The sequence below is a fragment of the Hyaena hyaena genome, unplaced genomic scaffold, assembly GCF_003009895.1.
Source record: "Hyaena hyaena isolate Hyena2069 unplaced genomic scaffold, ASM300989v1 scaffold_281, whole genome shotgun sequence".
Lineage (NCBI taxonomy): Eukaryota > Metazoa > Chordata > Mammalia > Carnivora > Hyaenidae > Hyaena > Hyaena hyaena.
The window spans coordinates 2,016,217-2,028,672 of NW_024080914.1; the positions used below are offsets into that span (position 1 = coordinate 2,016,217).

The 12,456-nt window shown below is 43.4% G+C and overlaps 1 protein-coding gene across 1 annotated transcript; it reads left to right on the forward strand.

The window, feature by feature from the left end:
* The first annotated feature begins 5,764 nt into the window (after positions 1-5,764).
* Positions 5,765-6,709, forward strand: LOC120241366 (olfactory receptor 6N1-like). Its single transcript, XM_039246423.1, has one exon. It carries the CDS (start codon positions 5,765-5,767, stop codon positions 6,707-6,709), a length of 945 nt encoding a protein of 314 aa, XP_039102354.1.
* The last annotated feature ends 5,747 nt before the right edge of the window (positions 6,710-12,456 follow it).

The following is a 12,456-nucleotide window of genomic DNA, read 5'->3' on the forward strand; positions in this document are numbered from 1 at the left end:
ATTGACCAGAACTCAGCTGGGCAAACCAGGATACATGATTGCACTGTGTCGCTATAATGATATGTATTTAAAAATATATATTTCTTTCAATTGCTGAAGTCCAGCTCCAGCTAGTCCAGGGGTCCCTGAAGGATGGACGGTGTCAGTGAGACAGAATGAGAGAGCCCCGAGATTCTTTCTGATCACCAGGCAGGCATCTCCACACTGTTGGTTTTGGTGTCTTTATTTACAGGTCAAATGATAACATGGCATCAGTAAATGGAATTTTTACAATGGATAGTTCTCTGTGATAAGATGCTTTGGAAAGTGCACAGAAACAGGTTTTTTTTTCTTTAAATGGTGAAATTAAGATTTATTATTTTGTGTGTGTGTGGTGAGAACTTTTTTTTAAAAATAGTTTATTGTCAAGTTGGTTTCCATATAACAACCAGTGGTGATGGGCATGGAGGAGGGTGCTTGTGGGGATGAGCACAGAAACAGGTTTTAAAGAAGCATTCTTGCAGAAGTACCCCAATCATAGTGAGGTTGAGTAACTAAGAAAATAATAGGGTGTTCTTAGCAAAAGCAGGATAGCATACACATTCTAATAACGCTAAGATTAAGTCATAGGTTAAGTTGTAGATACTCCTATCCATCCTCATCACAGCTGCCAGGGTAAGGGAAGGTGTTTGTAGAATGTAGGCCTTAGGGAAGGGACTGCTATACATCACCAGTTAGCAAAGGTACATGTAGTAACTTATGTTCTGCCCTTATCTGTTCCTTCTCTCTAAGTTAGGCTCTTTGTCTCTGGGCAAGACTTAATTGTCCAGTTATATTCCTTATGGCACCAGAGAGCCAACCATACCTTTAAAGAGTTTAGCTCATCTCCAATACATAGAATAGCCCCTTCGAGTGCATTTACCTTTGTGTCTAGTTTTTTGTCTATGATTCCTTGAATAGCTAGGGCAGTGGAGACGTTTTTGGTTAGTTGATTTACATGTTGAGCTGTATGAACCTCTTGGACTAATGCAACAGTAGAAACAGAATTGTGCACGTAAAGGTCAATATTTTATAAGTAAGGGTCATTAGCTTGTTTATAGCCCAAGGGAAGTATCAAGGAAAACAGGACCTGCCGGAGACAATATGTCTGCTCCTATAATCACAAAAGAAGAAGTTCCTACAATAATTTCCTTCACAAGGTGCAATCATCATACCAGGGCCAGAATACAGGGACAAGTCACTCCAGATACCAATCAACAAGGTATCTTGTGGGTCGGTGCTCAAGCAGAAATAATTGAGTGGGGGTGGATATCAGTCGTCATCTGATGGCAAGATACTGTGCAAACTTGCCTTAACCTCACAAGGAGTTTTCTCGACTAGTGGGTTCAGAATGCCTCCCAACATTCAACAGATAATATAGCTACATTATTAAAAAATAAAGTATATATATATGGTATATGTAGCAGAGTATTTCTCCAACCCATGTCCATCTGCCTCTTTCTGTCCCTTGCCCACCCCCATCCCCATAGTAGGAAACAACTTCCCTTAGCATTTCCTACAGTTCTGCAGTGTTTCCTAACACAAAAAGAGGTCAGTAGGACTATTCTACATGCTCTGGAGTTCATCCCATATCATTGTAGAAACGACCTTTTTGTAAAAGGCTCCACAGTGCTCCACTGTGTTTAATTTAACCAGTCCTTTACTGGAAGGTTCATGTGTGGCTTCCAGTCTTGGTATCACAGACAAAATTACAATGAATAACCCTGGGTCCACATCATTTCATATATACGTATAACATATCTGTACGACAGATTCTTAGAGGTGGGGTTGCTATCCAGAAGTGAATGTGTAGGGTACAGAAGCGTTGCTCAGTTTTCCTTCAAATCTCTTATCTATTCTGTTCTCCTATGAGCAATGCATGAGAATGTTTCCCTGCAGCCTTAACTGTAAAGGGTGTTTTTAAACGTCTGGATCCTTGTCAATCCGATGGTGAGGTAAGTACCTCAATGTATTTAAATTCATATGACTCTTATTATAAGTTGGGTTGAATACCTCTTCATACATTTAAGTGCCCATGTTCTTTTATAAATGCCTATGTTGGAGTCTGTCTCCCTCACTCCAAATTAAGCATCATGAGAAAAGAGATAATGCTTTATACAACTCATACTTTCCCTTATGGACTGTGGAAAATAAAAAAAAATTAATAAATTAAATATATTTAATGATTATCAGAATCACTGTGATTTTCACTCTCTGCATATTATTTAAAATGCTTTTGATAGCAATTTTTCTAACCTTTGGATCACAATCTTACATATAAATATGTCCATAATACAGAGTATTTAGATGAATAAAAATTAAAAAATCACTTATAAAATTATTTTATTTATTATTTTTAAATTATTTTTTAATATTTGGTTCTTAAGAGAGAGAAATAGACAGAGACAGAGCATAAGCAGGGGAGGGGCAGAAAGAGATGGAGACACAGAATCTGAAGCAGGCTCCAGGCTCTGAGCTGTCAGCACAGAGCCCGGTGGGGGACTTGAACTCAAGAACCACAAGATCATGACCTGAGCTGAAGTTGGACGCTCAACCAACTGAGCGACCTGGGTGCCCCATAATAAAATAATTTTAAACAATGACTATCTATTATTCCTAATCATTCCCTGTCCAAAGGCTTTTTAAGAAATATTAACAATCATATTGTAATATGCCGACACTTTGGAAATCTTACTTTCTTTACCTAATACTGTAATACGGTTCTCAGTAGTCTTTTTTGCTGCATTATAAATTTCTTAATGGAGGCATCAGAAGTCGTCCTTTACTCTTGCTCAGTTTCTAACACAGAATAAATATTATTAAGGGAGCCCACCTTGTTGGTGGAGGATGACCCAAGAAGAAAATAAATTTCCTGAACCAGGCAACCCTCTGATTTTTATTTTCTCTCTTTTTGCTACTTTTAGGTCAAACACCTCACTTCTTATTCATACACACTGCCAAGTCTTTGGCACATATTATTGGATTGGTCTGGGTTTGTTTCTTATAAACACATGTGTGTGTCATGTTGATAGCTTTCTGAAGGCAAGCACACAGTTATTATAATATACTCATTGCCAGGCCAGGTGATATACAACTGAACTCTATAAAGCATGGGGGAAGTCTGTCTCAGAGCCCTACAGACCCATAGATAAGACTGCACATCAGGGGTGTTTTCATGTTTGGGACTATGGAGAATGCAGAAATATTGTCAACTGTCAGTTGCAAACATCCATCCTGGAGGAAAGTCAGTGTTCAGATGATGTGGAATACAGGCTCAAGACCGAAAAAGACTGGAGGGCCTGGGTGGCTGAGTTGGTTAAGCATCCGACCTCAGCTCAGGTCATGAGCTCACAGTTTGTGAGTTCAAACCCCACATCAGACTCTGTGCTGACAGCTAGCTCAGAGCCTGGAGCCTGCTTCAGATTCTGTGTCTCCCTCTCTCTCTGCCCCTCCTCCATTCATGCTCTGTCTCTCTCTCTACCTCAAAAATAAATAAACATTAAAAAATATTTTTAAAGACTGGAAAAGACTGAATGAGAACTTCTAGTTGCCCAAGGATCTGCAAATTTTTTACTGTAGTCAGGATTCTTCCAGTCTTGAAGTTACATTATTTTCTGAGGTAAAATTCTTGAAACCAACTAAGCAACTCCAGCTCTCTCAAGAAGATTTTCTAGGTTGACCTGAAGAGAGTTTGTTCTGCATTTATGTAGTCTATGTGCAAATCTTTCATTGTGAGTGTCCTGAGAACCAGTTTAGTTTTGCTATTATCTTGTTCTGTGCTTCTGATTCCTAGATGTTAAACCACGTTTGCACCTATAAATGGTGGACATTGAATATTCTCCAATGGATTGATGCTTTCAGTCCATTATTTATATGGCCTCTATATCCATCCAGTGCAGGCACATGCATGGTGCCCAGTTGAGGTCAGGGAGCCATAGCTGACCGCAGGGCCTTGATGATGATGATGATCCTGATGGTCATAAATGGAGAGTGATGGTCAGAAGCTGGGTCCACAGCACATGGGTATCCCATGTCGTAGTCATGATGGTGGTGGTATAAGTGATGGTGGTAGTGGTGATGGTGTCTCGGATGGTGCTTGGTATAGAGTGGACATGCAGTGCTGGGTGACTCAGTGAATGAGTGATAGCAGATGTGGTCAGGCAGGACTGGTGGTGCTTGTCATGGACAAGAAGAGAATCTTGTGCTGCTCATCTTTCTCAAACCATGGCAAGGCTAGTTGTAGACAAATTCATGGCTCAGTCCTCCTGGGTCACCCAGCTCTTGTTTTGGGTGCAAATGAAGCTGTTGGAGAAATCTCTTACCAAGACAATATTTAGGAAGAAGACACTTCTGGGGTGCTCAAGGTGTTACTGTCCAGGTGTGCCCACGATTATGTGAGATGGGTCATCTCTCCTTGGAGAAAGCTCCCGGAACTTGCCAACACTGGATTCCAGAGCCTGACAGTCAGGGTTGCAGGGCTGAGAAAAACTGTTTGAGAAACAGAGTGGATCTGCTTCACTTTCCTTTGCCCCACTTTCTGCCCCAGAGGAACCCCTTGGGGAGACCTCGTCATGCCTAGAAACCCCAGGGAGCACACAGCAAGGAGCCCCAGAGAGGCCAACATGTCCAGGAACATGAGATATAAGTAGGGCAGAATCTTGGAGGCAGAGGGTGCTGAGGAGGATGCCGTGAGTGTTAATGTCATCCAAACAGTCAGGTAACGGGCTGGGACGGGACAACAGGGGTGAGTCTGGTGAAAGCAGAGGACCAGGAGAGGGCATTGATCTTTCCTAGGGGAGGCTTGTTAGGATGAAGGCTGTGGGAGGAGAACTCTGGGGAAGTTAGTGTAGATCACCTACCTCCACCCTCACCCCAAAACCATTTTTCAGGGACTTTAGGGAACCATAAATTTTTTGTGTTGTCAGAGTCTTAGAAAACATCTGATCAACACTGTTTTTTTGTTTATTTTAGGGAAGTTGAGGGTATGTGAGGAGAAGCTCAGCTCAGTGTCATTGGCGGTCAGCAACAGAGCACGTGCCCAAACCAAATCTCGATGATTCAGACAAGGCTCTTCTTTTTATACTATAGGACTTCTTGCTTGGGACTTTTGACCTTATTGTTTTCCTCTCTGAGAGTTTCCAGTGCATGTCTCCTGTGGAGATCACATTTCAAAAGACATGGTGGGTCGGCTAAAGGAGGTACCATTGGGCACTGCGGACTTCAGCAGTTGTCGGGGACTGTTGTCAGACTGCCTACATCTCTGCCATTTCCCACTTCTCCTTCTAGCACTACGGGAACAGTCTATAAACTCTAGTGGGGCTTCCTCAAAGAGGCCCCGGCAGTCACCTTTAGGGGATGACTTCTTTCTTCTGCACAGCTCAGTTTGTTGGTTGTTTCATCATTGGAAACTATAGGAAGGACAGAGGTAGGAATTTTCCTATCTCCTATTTCCTGATGGGGAACTAGGGACCAAATCCAGGTGTCTGAGTCTGTAGAACCCAATATTATAAATTAGAGGATTGAACTGCAATCTCGAGCCTTGGTTTCTAGTTCCAGCCCTGTCAACCACAGATTCTATGATGTAAGTCCAACCACTTCTGCCCTTGGGAGTGCATTTTCTCTGTTGCCAAGGGAGTAGCATTGGTTACACAATGCCAAGTTCCTACTAGGCGCTCACACTTAGTGTTCTTGGCACTAGGAAGATTCTTTGGAAGACAGGAAGGCCCTGAGGTACTTCCTAGGAATCATGGCTCAGCTCAACCACACATGGGCCCAGAGTTTCATCCTTGCTGGTTTCAGTGCCTCAGGAACCCTGCGACCCCTTGCCTTCCTGGGGACCCTGTGCATCTATCTCCTCACGCTGGCTGGGAACCTGTTCATCATTGTCCTGGTCCGGGCAGATGCAGGACTGTCCACACCCATGTACTTCTTCATCGGGGTCCTCTCCTTCCTGGAGCTCTGGTACGTCAGAGCCACGGTGCCCACGCTGCTGCACACCTGGCTCCGTGGGCGCTCAGCCGTCTCGGCGGCGGCGTGCTTCCTCCAGCTGTATGTCTTCCACTCCCTGGGCATGACAGAGTGCCATCTGCTGGGCGTCATGGCGCTGGACCGCTACCTGGCCATCTGTCGCCCGCTCCACTACCACGCACTCATGAGCAGAAAGGTACGGTGCTGGCTAGCAGGGGCCACTTGGGTGGCGGGCTTCTCAGCGGCGCTGGTGCCGGCCGGCCTCACGGCCACTCTGCCCTTCTGTTTGAGAGAGGTGGCCCACTACTTCTGTGACCTGGCACCGCTGATGCGGTTGGCGTGTGTGGACACTGGCTGGCACGCTCGAGTGCATGGGGCAGTGATTGGTGTGGCCACTGGCTGCAACTTCGTGCTCATTTTGGGACTCTACGGGGGTATCCTGAGGGCTGTGCTGAAGCTGCCTTCGGCTGCCAGCCGGGCCAAGGCCTTCTCCACCTGCTCTTCCCACATGACCGTGGTGGCCCTCTTTTATGCCTCTGCCTTCGCGGTCTATGTGGGGCCACCTGGGAGCCGCTCTGAAGGCACAGACAAGCACATCGCCTTGGTGTACACCCTTTTCACTCCTTTCCTCAACCCCATTATTTATAGTCTTCGTAACAAGGAGGTGAAGGAGGCTGTCAGGAGGGTCACCCAGAGGATTAGGGCTCTGTTGAAGGGACACTGAGGATCTATGGAGTCATTTGGTGACTGTAGGATTCAGTTGGCTAGTCACTCAATCAATCAGATAATTGTTTCAAATGCACTGTATATTCCACTGGATTTAAATTTCAATGGATATTCAAACACCCTGCATATTCAAACAGGCGATGCCTTGGATTGAAGCAAACTGAGACAGTTGTAGAGGTCAAACCAACATGGCCTCTGAACCCTTTACTATCCAATATGGGTGAAAAGACACATGTTATAAAAAGTAACCAAAAGTAAGGATGCACGTGTAGGTATTTAGGTAGACTTAGAACTTAGAAATGGAACTATGTTTGAGAAGGTTGGGAAAAACAAAATCTGACTGTAGGATTCCTCCAAGATGGGATCCTGGAGGAGCATGAAGAAAGGAGAAAAAGAAGGCCAGCAGATGAAAAGGGAAATAGCTTCTCAGGCACATGTTTAGATGGGGATTGGGAAACCATGGGAAGGGGGCTCGAACAAGTGTGGGGCTCCATGTTCCTGGAAAATCCTGCAGTACAAGAGTGTTTAAAGCTGGAACTGAGAATTTATTCCACAAAGGGGAAGATCGAGAATTAGAGATGAGCGTGTTGGGGGTGCTGGTGGTTAAAAGTGAGTTAAAGGAATATGTCCTGCAGTGTGGATTTGGAATCATCAGTTAGTCATTTGGGCAAAAACACTGGAGTCCTTTGAGTACAAAGCTAGCTCTGGGAACCAAGAGGAGATAATAAAAATGGAGGCACAATTTATGTTTTAAGAGAGTTTATAGTTTTGTTTGGAAGAGTCAGTCCTCCTTCCCTCTCCCCCACCCCCCACACACACCACCACCACCACCAGTGACATTGACTAATATCAAGAAATAGATGTTTCCTTTTTTGCTTTTTGCTCTCTGTGTATCTGCAGTGGTGGGAGGTCATGAAGTTAGGAAGCGGTGGCAGGATTGGCAGAAAAGGACTGAGGGAAAATAAAGTAGCTTCACAGTTGTTGATCCTGATAAATTTCCCAAGCCTCAGACTGTGGAATCCTAATCCCCTGGGTACCTAGTTGGGACTTCTCTGGAAGTTCCCTTCAGACCAGACATGGAACCGTAGGATCCGCATTGGAGATGCCTTGTCTCAAGATAACATGGCAACATCTCTACTGAAAATACAGAAAGAAAATTTATTTTCCAAATAATTCTTCTGGGAAGCATTTTTAGAAATGATAAAATAAATGAGTTGGGTTTCTTGGTTTTTTCCTAATGATGTTGAGATACTTTATTTTTAAGGCAAAGATGACTTGGTGTTTACTTTAACTTATTTTACTGGAAGGAAAAATAAGATCACGATCTGAGCCAAAACTAAGAGTCAGATACTTAATGAACTGAGCCACCCAGGTGCCTCTGGAGTTTCCATTTCCGTTTCTTAAATGGAGATGGACCGTCCAACTTGAGGTTTTTCCAGCACCAATGTAGCCTTGGCTTTAGGTCAATTTTCCCTGACCATCCAGCCCAGATCTGGACTACCGTCTGTGCTCTGACCTTTGAGGGAGTCCTGAGTAAAGAGAAACCCATTTTAATATTTTAAAGCATGAAAGCAAATCTTATGGGGAATAACAATATTATTCCCCATAATAGCAGCAGCAGAACTCAAACTGTCCCCAGTCAAAGTGATGGTTGTTTTCTTGTGCGAGTGGACTGGGGCAGGGAGAGGCTTGTACAGGTAAGATAAGTGGACTAGGTTCAAGTCCAGGTTAAGCCAACACAGAATTTATGAAGACCAACTTGGAGCAGACACCATCTGCAAGTAGATGAAAGCCACCAGGAAGTCACTGAATCACTGAACTTCTGAGTTGGGGGCTGTAGGGGCTATGAAGCCAGATGGCCCAACTCCTCTGCCTTTATGGAAAATAAAAATGAAGTCAGTAGGTGGGAAATCACCTACCCACGGTTACGTGGGAACTGAGAAACAGGCTGGGAGTGGAACAGTTCTAAGGGTTTCTAACTCTTCTCACTATATCCCTAGGCCACATGGCCTCTAAGTGGCCTTGCTGATCTGAAGCAGAAAGTCTGTGGCCCTGAGTGAGCACCACCCAGCAGGAGAAGGGGTGGTGGTGCAAAGTTGGTGTGTCATGGCGGTCTGTGGGGCAGCCTGCTTGTCTCTCCCACTGAGCAACTGTCACTTACAGAGAACGTGGCCTGCCACAGGGTGTACAAGGCTTTCCACTGCCATTTTTCCTTTGCCTGCCAGAGGAAAGAGTAGTTTCCATCCTTCCCGAAGCCTTCCTGAGCTCCTGCCTAACTCCATAGTCTCTTATGCAGACACACCATTCATACTAGACTAGGTCGTGTCCGTTTTCTCATTAAATTCCCCACAGCAGGAAAATGGATGAATCAGTTAGTAGATGAAGAGTCTGAACTCACGTCAAAAATGAGCAAAAAGAAAGAACAACATTTAACAAAACAGACTCTGGTTGTGCTGACTGAGTCTTCGCTTTCTCTGCCATTCCTGCTGTCTGTGTGAACTCAGAAGTGACTTTTCACTTAAATGTAGGCTAGTTGCAGAAAATACTTTTAAACATTATTTACATGAAACAGCAGAGTCATCACTGGAAAAATATTTTGCTCTCCACAGTCATAAAGGCCTAAAAATAAGAAATTATAGGTAATGTCTCCAGGTCTCTGCTTCACTTAGTGAACAAGTCACAACATTTCTGAGCTTTCCCAAACACGGGGGCATTGACTAGCCATGGGATAAATGAGCCTCAACAAGTCACCTGGAATCTTCTCATAACCACAAATAATGAACTTTATCTTAGTGAGACTGTGCATCCAACAACTACCTAAATGAGAAACTTGAAGGTAAGACCTGGCAATTTGTGTTTCAACAAACTTCAGGATAATTCGGAGCAAGGTCAAGTCAGAACCACTGATCTGATATGATTGGTGAAATTGGAGGATGATGTGGTCATGTGTGCCCCAGCCCTTCGCTCTGCTTCTGTCCTTGGGAGCTGCCCACCCAGTTTGCATGTTCTCCCTGCCATGGAGTGGAAGAGAACTGTTCTCATGGAGGAAGTCCAGTAATCAGATGGGGGACCTATAAGAAAAATGATTACACCCACTGTCAAAGTAAGATATTTGAAGGCCCTCCCCTGAGTAGATAATACACCAGGCTGATAAATCATAAGTAAATATATAAACCATTTAATGATAACAATTAACACAATCCACCCACTGAAGGCACATGAAATAAAGATCAACTTCAAGCATGTATGAATTAAGTACCTGCCAGGCTGTAAAATAAGGCACACTAAAGTTGTATACCCTTTGTTCTGAAGATCTAATGTACAGCACGGGGACCATAGTTAACGATACCTTATTGTATATTTGAAATTTGCTAAGAGAGCTCTCCAGAGTTCTTGCCACAGAGAAGAAGAAGAAGAAGAAGAAGAAGAAGAAGAAGAAGAAGAAGAAGAAAAGAGAGTAGTAAGTATGTGAGGTGATGGATATTTAATTAGCTTGATTATGGCCATCATTTCACAGTGACTACTCCATTATCCATGGCTTCAGTAAGCCGTGGTCAACTGCGGTCTAGAAGCAGAGGATCCTCCCTCTGACATATCTTCTTAAGGTCAGTAGTAGCATGACGCTGTGTCACAATGCCTGCGTCTTTCACCTCCTTCATCTCATCACGTAGCCATTTTATCATCTCACATCCTCACAAGAAGGAGGAGGGTAAGTGCAGGACAGTCAGGTGTTTTGAGAGCAAGAGAGATAGAACCCACACTCATGGGGCACCTGGGTGGCTCAGTCAGTTGACTGATTTGGCTCAGGTCATGATCTCACAGTCTGTGGGCTCGAGCCCCGCATCGGGCTCTGTGCTGACAGCTCAGAGCCTAGAGCCTGTTTCAATTCTGTGTCTCCCTCTCTCTCTGCCCCTCCCCCACTCTCTCTCAAAATAAAATAAAGACATAAAAAAAAAGAAACCACACTCATATAACTTTTATCACAGTATATTCTTATAATTGTTCTATTTTATTATTAGCTGTTATTGCTAATCTCTTACTGTGCCTAATTTATAAATCAAACTTGGTCCTAGGTATTGTGTATAGGAAGAAATATAATAATGCACCTGTAGTTTCAGGCACCCACTGGGGGTCTTGGAACATAATACCTGCAGATGAGAAGGAGCTATTGCATTCGTAAACCCAAACGTCAAGTTGTACACCTTAAAGATGTACAATTTCTATTTCTCAATCATATGTTGATAAAGCTGAAAATAAGTGAAAATAAAATAAGCCTCAACATAGTTAAGAGAGTTAATATTATATAGATTGGTTTTTATTTTTTTAATTTCTTTTTAATTTGAGAGAGAGAGAGAAAGTGCACGTGAGAGTGAGGGAGGGAGCAGAGGGAGAGAGAGACAGAATCTTAAGCAGACTCCATGCTCAGCACAGGGCCCTATGCAGAGCTCCATCCTACTACCCTAGGATTATGACCTGAGCCAAAATCAGGAATGGGACACCCAACCAAATGAGCCACCCAGGTGACCAATAGACTGGTTTTTAAATCATAACATAATTTATTTTGTAATAAATAACTAAATGATCTCATCATGGTTTGTAAGTTGGAGCCCCAAGTTGAGAGAGAGAGGGAGAGAGAGAGAGAGAGTGAGCAGGAAGGGGCAGAGAGAGAGAGAGGGAAAAAGAGAGAACCCCAAGCAGGCTCCATACTGTCAGTGCACAGCCTGACATGGGGCTTGCACTCATGAACTATGAGATCATGACCTGAGCCAAAATCAAGAGTCAGACTCAACCTACTGAGCCACCCAGGTGCCCCAGGGAACCCTTTCCTTAATTCATACAATGAACAGTAATTGAATGCCTACTTTGTACAAAAAGAAAAATACCAGGCACTGAATGATAGTGTTAAACAAACTTGGTCTCTGTCTTCACTGACTTCATAATTTATTGGTAAAAAGAGAGAAATAAGCATATAAATCAATAATTAAAATGTATGCTATGAAAAGAATCTCCTGGTTGCAATGACAAAATAAAGGTTGGAAGATAAGGTGTCTACATAACATGGTCAGGTAGGACTTCTTTGAAAAAGAGACATTAAGGTAGAGACCAAAGAATGAGGAGGTGCTACCTTGGAGGCGGAGACAGAAGGAACAACGGTGGGATTTTGTTGTAGAACATTCCAAGCAGAGGCGAATGGGATTCAAAAACTTAGGGGATGTAGCTGATTTCTATTGTTGTGTGGAATCTTTGTAACCTTGTTGCTGTTTTCAGTGAGCAAGGCAGTGACAAACTCAAGCCCATTTGGGAAAGAGTGACTGGTATGTTGAAGGACCTTGACATACATGTAGCTTAGTCAGAAGTTCTTCAGCTGGAAGAAAAGATAATCAAGGCAGAACATCAAAGCTTCACTCTAGTATTTGTGAAATTAGAGTTGTAGGGGCTCCAGAAGGTCACTTCAGGGCCAATGCGTGGGAGTGACAAGGATGACTTTCAGATTCAGTTCATGGAAACTAAAGTTTTAACAATTCAGACTGGTACTTTTATTTTGTAAGAAGTCAAACTCCTCAATAGGGAAATTATAAATTAACGTTGGAAACACTAGACAGGAAAATGGTATAATGGCAGGGAAGGAAAAAAGTATATGGATCACCTTTAGGTACTTTTATACTCTGCCTTTTATGTGTAATTTATCTGAGAAATGAGACATTCACAGCCAGCTATAGTGTTCTCACAATACCAACACCAGAC

Coding starts and splice junctions, on each gene's coding strand:
- LOC120241366 (XM_039246423.1), top strand. CDS start 5,765: ATGGCTCAGCTCAACCACACATGGGCCCAGAGTTTCATCCTTGCTGGT.